At 36.6% G+C, this 15,000-nt stretch overlaps 2 protein-coding genes across 2 annotated transcripts in view; both read right to left on the bottom strand.

Annotated features, from left to right (window-relative positions):
* The window catches only part of LOC106067993 (2-iminobutanoate/2-iminopropanoate deaminase-like), a 434,175-nt gene that overhangs the window by 125,493 nt on the left and 293,682 nt on the right, over positions 1-15,000 (bottom strand). The gene's annotated exons all lie outside the window — the stretch shown is intronic.
* Positions 1-15,000, bottom strand: part of LOC106051188 (G-protein coupled receptor 54-like) — a 145,729-nt gene that overhangs the window by 15,138 nt on the left and 115,591 nt on the right. The window contains exons 4-5 of the mRNA XM_056030631.1: positions 5,740-5,863; positions 2,087-2,289 (exon numbers count right to left, since the gene is read on the bottom strand). Coding sequence (XP_055886606.1) covers positions 2,087-2,289; positions 5,740-5,863 — 327 coding nt within the window. The remainder of the gene's footprint in view (positions 1-2,086; positions 2,290-5,739; positions 5,864-15,000) is intronic.

Here is a 15,000-nt window from a genome sequence, read left to right as displayed (position 1 = left end):
GATCAAGTGTACAGACTCATCACAAAACTGTCTGTCAATCAATAGAAAAAAAAAACAACAACTGAAGGAATACAAACATATTTTGTCACTGAAAAGACTGATATTTAATGGCACCACTATTGTTGCTAAGAACTTTGTAGGCTGATATATGTGATGAGTGGCTTGGTTGGAGCTATTGTATGTCAAAGTTAGTTAAAGGGAAAATACCGATGGTTTTGACACTTTTTGATATAATATGTGTTTTGATTTACAGATAAGGAATGTATTCTTCTTTTTTCTTTATTTGCAATAATAACTTAGTAATTGATATTTTTCCGACGTAATTTTCCTGCGCATCCAAAACAGTCAGACCTTCACCGTGTTTCTATGTGACGTCACAGAGGTGTTTTAATCTATTGACTTATTGTATAACAGGAGACCATACAGCAAAGTTTACATTCTCGTAAAAGAAATATCTCTTGGTCTATGCAGTTAGAATTTTTTAGATCTAGGATCTTGTAAGCAAAGAAAAAATGCGTATTAAAAGTAGATTTACATGCTTGACTAATCACGGCAGTGTGTATTTTCTCGCCAGACCACTCAACACACAACAAACACTATCGCTTGGTTGTCTTGTCATGACCGACTACACGTAGTCTAGACTAGCCTTACACTGACCAGTTTGTTCGAATCAGTCAGACACACGATCTATTTACTTCTTGGGATAGGGAGGGGCTTAGATGAAAATGTTACTTTTTTTTCTCGAGTTGGTTATCCTAATGCTTTTAAATCTATCTATACATGTTTATATATATAACTGTATCATAGCTCTGGACTAGGCCGTCACTAAGCCTAACAGCCTAACAGCTACTGTAAGAATGAAGCGATACGATTGGTCAAATCTAGTTTCTCTTTCAGTATTGTTGAGGGAAGTAACGCATGAAATAACTTAAAAAACAAAATCTCAAGGAATCCCGTTTTTTTTTTTAGACGTCAAGAATTTACTGACTAATTTATTAAATATAAATGTTTCTAAGCATTTAAATACAAAATGGTACAATGTTTACTATTACAACTTTTTACGCAGAATTTAAATATGTCAATAACTCAATTTTGAAAAACTATCGGAGTTTCCCTTTAACAAAAGTGAAATCATTGTCATACTAATACAGAGAGCTGCTACTCTCTTTCTCCACTTTATTATCCTAAAGATAAATTGCCCAAAAAAACAAAAACAAAACAAAAAAAAAAAAAAAAACGAATTTTATGGTATCACAACAACAAATGTAAAAAATTTGTTCAGAAATTGTTCATAGCTTTCATTTGCTTGTCCTTTTTCCTGCCCTAGACGCATGGAAGTTCGCGTACAACCCACATGGGCTTGCATCTCACACGAAATGCCTGACCTCCGAAGTTTTGAAGGTCAATGACTTTATTTACTAGTAAAGTCCAACAGTTCTGGGACACATACTTTTTTTTATGGATGGTGTGTTGTCATTCTGAAACTGTGGTGGAGGCAGGGGCGGACTGGCTATATGGGCATTCGGGCAAATGCCCGGTGGGCCGGTACCTAAATGGGCCTGTAGGACCACATTAATCATCTTTTTTTTTAAAAATCACGTCTTTTGACACCCAGTCCGACCCTGGGTGGAGGCTTGTGTATACAATATCCTATCCTATCCAAAGGTTCCAAGAAGTATAAAAATGTTTTTGTTGGAGCGATTGAATTCCTGAAACTGTTGTTATGTACCACAAAGCGGGCTAATCAACACAAAAAATTGTTCGTGTACATCACTCAGTCATAAGTCCCACGCCATTGTATACAGGCTGAACTTTATTACTATGACCGCTTCCCGAAATCACTAGAGAAACTTTCACAAGTTGACAGACGCTACCGGTTTCCAGATGTTAACTTGTCGTCAAACACATTGCAACTTTCGGTAATCGCCCGGAGTATAGATTGCTTTGTGGAGGGTTTTACACTCTATGATTCTATAAGAAAAATAGTTTCAACTTATTTGCATAAAACATTGTTACAGTCTTTTATTTATTCCTCTGACATTTGAAACAATAACTATGACTTTGATTGGTCAGATTTTTTTCTCACCTTCCGTGCCGCATATCCGTGCGCATGCCCGTGAACTCCCAAACCTTCAGACAGATGATGACGTAGGTTGTCACCATGACAACGATGGGGAGGACGAAGAGGAGCACCAGCATGTACAGCTCGTACGCCATATGATGCGTCTGCTCCTGGAATTCCTTGAGGCACCAGAAGGCGGTCACGTTTAGACCCACTCGTTTGTGATTCTGAAAAAAAAAAAACCGATAACAACGTTATCCACAAATAACATTTATAAAAAAAAAACAACCCCAAAACCCCCAATAACAACGTTATCCACAAATAACATTTATAAAAAAGAAAAACAACCAAAAAACCACCCAAAAACAACGTTATCCACAAATAACATTTATAAAAAAAAAACAACCCAAAACCCCCCAAAACAACGTTATCCACAAATAACATTTATAAAAAAGAAAAACAACCAAAAAACCCCCCAAAAAACAACGTTATCCACAAATAACATTTATAAAAAAGAAAAACAACCAAAAAACCCCCCAAAAAACAACGTTATCCACAAATAACATTTATAAAAAAGCTAAAAAAAAAATTCACCCTTTGGGTAAGGATATTGTGATTTTAAAATCACACAAGACACCGATAGCAAAGACAAACAGACACAAACACTCTTTTGTTCCCCTGGCAATCAAATCATTAAATATAAGCCATCTTATATAAACTTTTCACATGTAAATTATGAGTGAGTCTCGTGTGAATGTATATTTTGGTAGCATATATTTTGGTTTTCTATAGTTATAATATTTTGTTTGGTGTAATGCACTAATTGCAGGATACATTTCCTTATGAACAAGAACGATTTTTTAAAATTATTATTAATACTAATAAATAGGAACTTTATATTTTGGGTTCAGAATGTGCTCATACGACACTGGGAAAAGTGCCGGCCTTAAATAATTTGGAGGGCCCGAGCCGAAGTAAATAGGGTTGCCCCAAATTAAATTAAACTTAGACCGAAAAATACGAAATAAACTAAAAACTTTCCTGTATATAATATTATAGGCCAGTGATGCTCAAAATACGGCCCGCGGGCCAGATCCGGCCAGCAACGTTGTTTCATCCGGCCCACCGAAACGTCGGCACAAAATATAGAAAATCCCCCCCCCCAAATAAAAAATATGTTCAAAACGTATCTTTACCTACGTTAGGGCCCTTACTTTTGTCAAATAGATTATGAGATAGGACTACAGAATCTACTAAGAAAAGTGAACGGATCCTTACTTTTTTGTAAAACATGATACCATTGCTAGCCAGCATGTTTGTTTAAAAAAAACAACAAAAACAACAAAATATAAACAGAACTTAGGCCATTTTTTTGAAGTGTAAAGAGAATATTGAAATCTCCCAATACTTCAATGTAAGTACTAGATCCTCGGGTTTGAAATAAAATAGTTTCAGCTCAATTTCAATAAGTTATTATATCTTTTCCATCATGTGGCCCGCGACACTAGTGTTGGAAATTAAAATGGCCCGCAGATTGAATTAGGTTGGGCAAACACTGTTATAGGCTATATATCTAACTTAACAAATAAGTGAAATTCTTAAAGCGCTGAGAGCGCTAATGTTTTATGGACGATTCATGATCACAAGACCAGAAATAACGTTTCAACATTTACCTAAAAAAAAAAGGAAGAAATGGTCTTCTAACATATTGATGAAACTATTAAAAAAAACAAAGTATTAGGATTTATTAAAAGAAATTTCTATAAATCAAATAAGAACATAAAACTAAAATGTTATTTAACTTTGGTTAGGCCAATAATAGAATATGCATCCTCCGTTTGGGATCCCTCAACTTAAGAAAACATTAAGAAACTGGAACAGACACAAAATGGAGCAGTGAGATTCATAACAAACGTATATTCACACTTAACCAGAGTAACACCTTTAGTAAAATCACAAAATTTTGAAAGCCTTCAGGAGAGAAGACTCAAAAGTAAAGTAGCAATTAAACATAAAATACTGAACCACAATCTTCAAATACAAAAACAAAATTTAATAAAATACTCTGAAAGACACAAAGATAAAGGCACATTCCTCGTCCCATAGGCTAGGACAAATTTGTACAAATACTCCTTCTTCCCTAGTGCTATTAGAGCATGGAATTGATTGCCTGAGCTAGCCAGGAAAACCAGAATTTATGTCACTGGTTAATATGCATGACTAAATGCATGACGCATAGGACGTAATCATCTTCTTTTTTTGAAGTAACGTCTGTATTATATAAGATAAGATAAGATGTAATCAAACAAGTAGATCTAAACATTCGTGGATTAACCTTGACAGATAAATCGTAGTAGAATTTAAGAGCTAGCCTAATAGACCTAGAACCACAGGGTTCTGCAATGTTTGAGATTTCATCCATGTTTCGCAAATTTTTTCTTTAAAAAAAAAAAAAAGAATTTGTTTTAGTCCTGTGCGAGGCCCCCCACCAATCTGAGGACTTAGGCGGCTGCCTGGTTCGCATTTTTACCAACAATACTTCAAATCTTATAGTAGGCAACACTGTCGTGGTTTTAAAGCATAGGCCTCTGGTGGGGCTGGTAGCATAAAACACGAGCTCCGAATTTCCTGGATTGCGTAAAACCTAAGCAAATACATATGTAGTTAGTAAAATTTGCATATTTTTATAAGGTACTTACTTTCTTGATTAATTTACCCTGCGTTTATATACTAATTATTGATGAGTGGATTTTTATTGGAGCTTTAAAAAAAAAAGTGTAGGGGCCTCCACACAAATTCTTCACTGGGGCCTTCATATACTTAAATCCTGCCCTGACTCTTATTAACAATGCTTCAATTAGTCCAGCCAATCATTCAAGAGTGGTCCCACTACAGGTCACTAAGGTAACACAATAAACACACACCTGTATGTCATCAGTACTGTTACAGTGACAGTTTAGGGAGACGAACCGTGACCAACCGTCACAGAAGGCCTGAACACTGACCTGTGACGTGGCGATGAGCTAATGGTCTCTAACTTGTCGGCCAGTGTTGAGGCTTACTATAAAGATTGGTCACGGACAAACAAGCGTAAGCCCAAAGACTCAAAGTTATAAAAAACCTAGTTTTACTGCAGCAAAGACTTGCTGACACGTTAGGTTATTAAAAAACCCAGTTTTACTGCAGCAAAGACTTGCTGACACGTTAGGTTATTAAAAAACCCAGTTTTACTGCAGCAAAGACTTGCTGACACGTTAAGTTATAAAAAACCCAGTTTTACTGCAGCAAAGACTCGCTGACACGTTAAGTTATAAAAAAAACCCAGTTTTACTGCAGCAAAGGCTTGCTGACACGTTAAGTTATAAAAAAACCCAGTTTTACTGCAGCAAAGACTTGCTGACACGTTAAGTTATAAAAAAAACAGTTTTACTGCAGCAAAGACTTGAGGACAAGTTAAGTTATAAAAAACCCAGTTTTACCGCAGCAAAGACTTGAGGACAAGTTAAGTTATAAAAAACCCAGTTTTACCGCAGCAAAGACTTGAGGACAAGTTAAGTTATAAAAAACCCAGTTTTACTGCAGCAAAGACTCACTGACAAGTTAAGTTATAAAAAAAACCAGTTTTACTGCAGCAAAGACTTGCTGACACGTTAAGTTATAAAAACAAAGAGTTTTACCGTAGCTAAGACAGTGGGCACTGCCAGGAGAAAAGACAGGATCCACACGATGAGGACGACGATTTTGGCATGACGCATTGTGCAGATGGTTCTCGCCTTGAGTGGAGACGCCACTGCAATCACCCTGTAGAAAGAAAGAGATGCAGAGGCTTCTTCATCATATAGTATGAGAAATTGAAGAACAAACTATCTGAAACATTAGGTATCGTACATTAACTCTGAGAGAAGGTAAAGTAGCTTAACTCTTTCTCTCCTAACTGACGATACCAGCGTTGATTCTACCAGAATGTGGTAAATAATTACGGAGAGAATGAGTTAATATAATAATAATAATAAGGCTTGTCTTCGAGTCCGAAGATTAGTGAGGAGTGCAGTATTTCCCGTGGCTGCGCAGCCCCAGCTGTGACCTACATATTTTGCCACATCACATGTCTGTCTGTCTGGTAAAACGTGTGTACATGTTATTTCTCCCACACTCATTCTCGTATCAAGTTGAAATTTCGTACAATTATTCATTGAATCAATTTAAAAATAAATAACCAATAAGACAATTAATTATTGGTAATTCATTTTTTTTTGTTTTATATCAACAAGGGAAACTAATACTTCAGTATTCACAGATATGGCTAAATATGTCGGGTTTAGTCCCATTAAATAATTGTTAAAACTTTTTCTCCCTGACGCATTCTCCGAACAAGTTGATACTTTAAACATTTATTGTGCTTAACAAAACATGAATCAATAAACGAAAAATACCCAATTAGTCAATTAATTATTGATAATTAATTATTTTGTTTGATATCGTATAAGGGAAATAACATGTACATTATTGGTAGATGTAATTCTTATCCATTAGATAAGCTTTAAAAGATTTTGTATATTTTGCTTGTTAAATAAGCAGTCTTTAAATAAGTGGTAATAATCCAGCCTGCGCAAAGTATTTTTTAAAGTGATAATTGTCTCGCGCAGAGCAATACCACTCTTGAAACTAAATGCAGTCCACAGTGGCACAGAAGTCTGAGACGGCTGTGAACAACAGATAGCCGTAGGTTTTATATCAGAGAGTTCCCCTCTCCTAGACTGGCTGCTGACCAAAGCTATAGAGACCAGTCTGCCCATTGGCCGAATTGCTGATTTAGGTTAGGATGTGTCGCCAAATTAGAGCCTATTATAGCTAGGTCTAAGTCGGTACTCAAAACGTGTCGATAATATATGTGATTAGCGTTTAGTTAAAGGCAATTTGAGTAAAACAATGGACCTCATTCACCAATCGTAAACAAACAACATTTAGCCACGTGGTGCTCTATCTCTTCTATATAATTTACGATCGCATGTTTAATTCATGATGGCTGTCACGTGACAGTTTTTTTTCCCGTTGATTTATCAATAAGATCACGTGACTAAATATTGTTTGTTTACGATTGGTGAATGATTGGTGAATGAGGTCCATTGGCCTACGAAATGTACATTTTTGGTCGCTCTAGTATAAACATAAATTTATTAAAAAATCAGGGGCGGCCTTACACAACAGAAGTAGAAAGAGGGATGAAAGTACAACGGCGGCGCCTCGTGAGGAGACACTTGCTCAGGGGCTCTGCCTAGGCTACTGCTTGCTTTTTTCATTGTTTTATTAATAAGATCACGTGACTAAATGTTGTTTGTTTACGATTGGTGAATGAGGTCCATTGGAAACTGGATAGACCTTACGTTTTGTCGATATCGGCAATTACAATGAGGTGTCATGAAGTGGGCGCCTCAGTCTTTAAGTAGAACGAAAAAAAAAAAAAAAAAGACAGAGATAAAAACAACCAAATACGTGATAAGTAGTCTTTAACTAATTATGTGACTATCTAATCAGGTCAAAGCAAATATTTAGAACTTCATCGCAAACGTCCCAGAACACAAAGTAGTGTGTAATCAATAGAGCAAAACAAGGTCTGGGATGAATTAACCCTTAAAGTGCTGGGCTGTTTTACAATGAAGACATACAAAATGAAATTACAATGTTCATGTTTAAAGGGTTAAAGTACCACACGCATCTTAAGGGTTAAAGAGATTTATGCTACTAAATGAGAAGCGGATGAGGTATGTTGCAGTTACGTACAAGAGATTGACGTTTCTTGTCTGTTGTCAGGAGCAACATGCAGACAGATAATCACGTAATTAGATTAGAGGTTGAGGATGAAGGAAAAAAAAATAGATTAAAGCGTGTATTAGAGAGAGAGAGAGAGAGAGAGAGAGACAGAGACAGAGACAGAGAAACAGACAGATACAGATAAAGAACTAAAGAGTTAAAGAAACAAAAAGAGAAATAGGAAATGTTTATGTACACATATGAAGACAAACATCACAGAGAGAGAGAGAGAGAGAGAGAGAGAGACCTAGAATCCTACTATAACATCTCGATACAATATACAGGATCCTCTCTAATTCTCTAATTTATTCATGCATATGTTACAACAAAAAAAGAGAGAAAGGGGAAATGTTTATGACAAACACATACATACTGAGACAAACACATACATACTGAGACAAACACATACACACTGAGACAAACACATACACACTGAGACAAACACATACACACTGAGACAAACACACACACACTGAGACAAACACATACATACTGAGACAAACACATGCACACTGAGACAAACACATACACACTGAGACAAACACATACACACTGAGACAAACACATACACACTGAGACAAACACACACACACTGAGACAAACACATACATACTGAGACAAACACATGCATACTGAGACAAACACATACACACTGAGACAAACACATACACACTGAGACAAACACATGCATACTGAGACAAACACATACACACTGAGACAAACACATACACACTGAGACAAACACACACACACTGAGACAAACACATACATACTGAGACAAACACATGCACACTGAGACAAACACATACACACTGAGACAAACACATACACACTGAGACAAACACATACACACTGAGACAAACACACACACACTGAGACAAACACATACATACTGAGACAAACACATGCATACTGAGACAAACACATACACACTGAGACAAACACATACATACTGAGACAAACACATACACACTGAGACAAACACATACACACTGAGACAAACACACACACACTGAGACAAACACATACATACTGAGACAAACACATGCATACTGAGACAAACACATACACACTGAGACAAACACATACACACTGAGACAAACACATACACACTGAGACAAACACATACACACTGAGACAAACACACACACACTGAGACAAACACATACATACTGAGACAAACACATGCATACTGAGACAAACACATACACACTGAGACAAACACATACACACTGAGACAAACACGTACACACTGAGACAAACAGATACACACTGAGACAAACACATACACACTGAGACAAACACGTACATACTGAGACACACACGTACATACTGAGACAAACACATACATACTGAGACACACACATACATACTGAGACACACACATACACACTGAGACACACACATACATACTGAGACAAACATATACATACTGAGACAAACACATACATACTGAGACAAACACATACATACTGAGACAAACACATACATACTGAGACAAACACATACATACTGAGACACACACATACATACTAAGACACACACATACATACTGAGACACACACATACATACTGAGACAATCACATACACACTGAGACAAACACATACATACTGAGACAATCACATACACACTGAGACAAACACATACATACTGAGAGTGTGCGTGTGTGTGTGAGAGAGATAGAGAGAGAGAGATACCTAGAATCCTTCTATAACACCTCAACTCCATAGAAAAAATCCTCTCTAATTTTCTACTCTATTCATGCAGATGATGAAACATTTTACCTCCACGACTCAGATACTCTCCTGACCACGCTCACTGTCTCAACACATCTAATGTTACTCAAACAGAAGTCCCTATGTACAAAACATAACCAATTTTCTCTTCTATGCCAATCTATTTTTCTTATTAGATTTATTTCATAACTTCCAGGTTTTACCCACAATTCAACACCGGTCTCAGGCAGTGGGATGGAATAAACACTAATGTTATAAAATAATAGTCTGCTAAGGAAGGAAAAAAAGAAAATACATTCGAAACTTTTGTAGATCTGCTGCTGACACAAGAAACGTTTGTTGCCGGGAAACAGATTGTCGGTTGGGGTAATGGTGCTGTGTCTAGAACCACAACGGTCCTCCAATGTGGTAGAGTGATCATTATCTATAGACTTGTTTTTAATGATTGTTGCTTTCCTGATGTATCTGACTCTTTGTATAAACTTCTCTTATGTTTCTCTCTCTCTCTTTTCTTCCTCTCTTTCTATCTCTGTTGCGCACTATTCTCTCCTCTAATTCACTTTTTCTTCCTCTTTCTCTCTTGTTACTCTTTTACTTTTATTCACTCTTTGTCTCCTTCACCCTGTGTCTCCAACGCTTTCTCTTTTCCTTATCTCGTCTCTCTCTCTCTCTTTTTCTCTCTTTTTTTTACTATCTACCTCTATTTCTTTCCATCTCTCTGTCTCTCTCTCTTTTTTTCTATCTACCTCTTTCTTTCCATCTCTCTATCTCTCTATCTCTTTTTTTTTACTACCTACCTCTTTCTTTCCATCTCTCTATCTCTCTATCTCTTTTTCTCTCTTTTTTTTTACTATCTACCACTATTTCTTTCCATCTCTCTATCTCCCTATCTCTTTTTTCTCTCTTTTTTTACTATCTAACTCTATTTCTTTCCATCTCCCTATCTCTTTTTTCTCTCTTTTTTTACTATCTAACTCTATTTCTTTCCATCTCTCTATCTCTTTTTTTCTCTATTTTTTTTTACTATCTACCTCTATTTCTTTCCATCTCTCTATCTCTTTTTTTCTCTATTTTTTTTTACTATCTCCCTCTATTTCTTTCCTTCTCTCGTCTCTATCTCTTTTTTCGTCTCTTTTGTTTACTTTTCCTTCTCTCGTCTCTATCTCTTTTTTCCTCTCTTTTTTTTTTACTATCTACCTCTATTTCTTTCCATCTCTCTGTCTCTCTTTACGCTCTCCCACTCACTCTTTTGTTTTCTCTTGAAAACTTGCAAGCAAAGAGCAACATGGAAAATTAAAATATAATAATACGAATACTAATACTACTACTACTAATACCACTACTAATACTAATACAAATACTCTTCACAAGAAGTTCTTGAGTCGCAGGATCACGTATTATACTGCAATAGGCCTATTTTGACTGACAAGACGTAGATTATAATCGGCCTGATCTACGGTTCATTGATAAAAAAAAAACTCTACCTTTATAGACATAGTCGTACCACTGTCCCATAATATAAGGAAAACCGAAATGGAAGAACAAAGAAACTATGGGAACCTAAGCTTGGAGATTTAACCTGTGATGAAAGTTGTTGAAAATAACAATATGCCCCGATGTTATAAAAATCGAGAGGATAATGACAACTGACCTCACAGATACCTTCAAAGCCCTTAACTTTCCTAAGAAAAATCTCGTTGCGTATGGCGCCCCCCCCCCTTTAGAGTTGCACCCGGGGCATCGTGTCCCCAGCCCCCCCTCCCTCACAAGGCCTCTGTCGTTGCCTGTCTGAAGGAGGTACTGCTGCAGACCTGCCACATCGCCAACAAAGTTCTCAGGGGGACACTGTTAAAGGGACTACAATGACTACAACGAAGCTCGAACCGGAAGTGCCAGAGAATGACTATAGCGAACTGTACGGGCTGGTACGAAACTTCGCCGAGTGCAAAAGAAACGAAGCTGCATCAGTGAGGAGAAAGAAGAAGAAAGCGGCCCTGTCAACTAGCCCTAAGTCAGATACAAATACTACGACCAAAGTCAAGGGACAGATGAAGACTAATTTAAAAAAAAATAATTCTTAAGCGAGATCATTAACTACAATTAGAACGCACGTAACAGCTTTAAACATAGTCGTTTTGGGCAAATAAAACCAAAACCATTTCAACTCTAAACATTGACAATCCCGGCCTTTCATTTATCAAAGATCGATAACTCGGAATCATTCATTACTAGTGCCACAAGCTCAGTTCTCCAGCCTCAAATTGTCATATCCACTGTTTCCGTTTAAGATCTGTGGAAATTATAATCGTCTGCTGACAGCCTGTCTGATGTACCTCATTGGATGCAATTATGCTAAATGTTGATATTGATTTTCGTAGCAAAAGATCAGCAGACGATGGATTAGAACGCAGTGTTGAGTTTTATTAGATTTTAATACCCACGCTTATTACCCGTTTTGACCCACTCACGCAAAGAAAAATTGTTCTATGTCCAGCATAGCTAAGTGGCTTTAACAAGTAAAACATTTAAAAACTTTTTAAAAAAGATAATAACTCCTTTATACAACTGATAGAGCAAGTGTTTTACTCTTAATAACTAATGAATGCTGGATTTAAAATGGAGATATTTTTTTTTACTCCGATAGAGAAAGAATCATGGTTAAGGGAATAAATAGATTTACTAGACTCCATAAGACAAGGGAAGCGTGGCCGAGAGGCTAAGTACGCTTCAACTTGGCTTGGCTACCTATGAAGGAAGCTCGAGGTTCAAGCAGAGTTGTTACCGAGCGCCTAATGGCAGCATGGAAAACATTCTCCCAGATACCCCCTCCCTCCACAAATGAGAATGAACCATAGCGCCCTCAGCATGCTATAAGCATGAAAGTAGCGCTATATGAAAGCTGTAATTTATTCTAATAATAGACCTGTAGATCTAGATTTACAAAACGCTGCTCAAAATATTCCTGAACATTAATTTATTAAACTCTTCAATGAATACCCACGCTTAACTCTTTCTCTCCGTAATTATTTACCACATTCTGGTGGAATCAACGCTGGTATCGTCAGTTAGGAGAGAAAGAGTTCAATGAATAATTCCTACTTGCGGAAATACCAGAAGACGTATAGTTCGATCAAGATTAATATTTAATTAAGTGTATTTCTTTTTTTTTTTTTTTTTTTACTTTGAAATCTTATAACGGTCACACTAGAATTTTCTCATTGTGACCAACGAATTTTCTCATTGTGACCAACGAGTTTTCTCAGTGTGACCAACGAGTTTTCTCAGTGTGACCAACGAGTTTTCTCAGTGTGACCAAAGAGTTTTCTCAGTGTGACCAACGAGTTTTCTCAGTGTGACCAACGAGTTTTCCCAGTGTGACCAACGAGTTTTCTCAGTGTGACCAACGAGTTTTCCCAGTGTGACCAACGAGTTTTCCCAGTGTGACCAACGAGTTTTCTCAGTGTGACCAACGAGTTTTCTCAGTGTGACCAACGAGTTTTCCCAGTGTGACCAACGAGTTGGTGATTATTCTTTTTAGCGATATACACAAACTGTTACATTACTTTGAGTAACTTGGCTGAACACTCAGCTAGTCTTCCCAAACTTCTACACTTTTTCAGGCAAGTATATTTCAGAGCTAGAAAAAAATGTATTTAAATATGTGTTAGATTAACTTAGTCGAGGTATCAGTGTTGTCATCATATCCAAACGCCACCACCCCTATTTCATAGAGTTTTAGTTCAATCCCACAGATTGTTCCTCCTATCTCTCTCCAGTCCTTGTAATCTGTTTCTTGTAGTAAGTCTCGATTCGTTCAAAACCTTCGTCTGTTCTCTCCAGTTTCAACTTTGCTTATCTTTCACTTTGATATTCCTCCAGACATGTTTTTTTTAAACCAACGAGGGATACTTCTAACAAAGAGAGCGTTTAATATAAGCAAAGAAACGAAGGTCTCCAACTACATAGTCAAAGCGGGCGTCTTTTTCCTTTTTTTTTCTTTGAACAACAAACTCCTTTAAATGTGTTCTAAAGAAAGTTTTATTTAGTTTCTTCATAAGTTCATCTTTCAGACCATGCTGTCTGTAGGGCAGATCATGTAAAGGTCATCTGTTTCTGTGGCCCACGGTTAACGCCAGCACACTTACCAACCGCCTTTTCTTTTCCTCAACTAATGTCAGGTACCCATGGGTGGACTCATGGGGGTCCTAAAGATCCCGAAATTAAAAATCCTAGTCTTCAAAGTATATTGGGGACTAATTTAACTTATTCCACCTTATCAGTCAAGTACAGATTCTTTCCCTTGTTCGAGGTAACAAATAAAATAATAAAGTTATTCTTAATTAACAATTTGGTTATTTTTATTGGTTCTTGTGTTGTCAGGTAAAAAAATAATAATTTTTGCAAAATTTCAGCTTGATCCAAGAATGGGTATGGGAGAAATAACGTGTAGAACATTTTTACCAGACAGACAAACAGACAGACAGACTTGATGGAAGCTTTGTAACAAAAAAACCCCAATAAACAAACTCCTGCAGGAAGGCAGGGGCTGACAGTGGGCAGGTTTCAAACGAAGAGCACAGCACACGGCCAGGCAGACATCCATGCAACAAATCTAGTCAACATGTTTATGAATGAATCTTTTGAAAATCGATATTATTTTATCCGGAGATTAAAAAACAAAAAAAAAAAAGCCTAGTTGTAAAGTCGTCTGCAGCTTTTGAATTTGTTAACATTTCCTGAAGCTGATCGGAAGTGCAAACTCCTGATACGTGGACATCTGGACGTCTGTCTGTGCGTCTGTTTCTTTCCCAAGACAAAGTAAGAATCTCTTTCGTCTTTTTTTTCCCCTAAGTGGACAACTGAATGCGTCTTTCAATTGTTTTTTTTTTTTTTTTTTTTTTTTTAAATTCCTTCTCTTGTGTAAATCTGTTCCCTTGGCTGTTGTTTCTAGGTTTTTAGTTTTTTTTTAGGTTTAGAGCTGTCTTTCTGTGATTTTTTTAAATGTTAAAGCGTATATCAACTCACCCTGGCTGTCTGGTAAAAAGTTTGTACACGTTATTTCTCCTAAGCCCCTTCCCGGATCAAGTTGAAACTTTGCACAATTATTCATTGGCGTAGACAAGACATGAATAAAAAAAAATGACCAGTTATTTAATTAATATTTTTTATACCAACAAGGGAAATTAACCATACAGTAATCGCAGATATAGCTAAATATGTAGGGTTTTGTTCCCATATTGTAAATTGTAATTGTAAATGTAATTTCTTCCATACCCATTATCAGATCAAGTTGAAACGTTAAACATTTATTTTCCTAGCTAAACATGAATAAATAAAACAATAACCAATTAGTCAAGTAATTACTGGTTAGAAATTATTTCGTTTGATA

Source organism: Biomphalaria glabrata, chromosome 5 (assembly GCF_947242115.1).
Source record: "Biomphalaria glabrata chromosome 5, xgBioGlab47.1, whole genome shotgun sequence".
Classification (NCBI taxonomy): domain Eukaryota; kingdom Metazoa; phylum Mollusca; class Gastropoda; family Planorbidae; genus Biomphalaria; species Biomphalaria glabrata.
The sequence above is the reverse complement of the archived record's forward strand: the minus strand, read 5'-3'. Positions and strand labels throughout refer to the sequence as shown.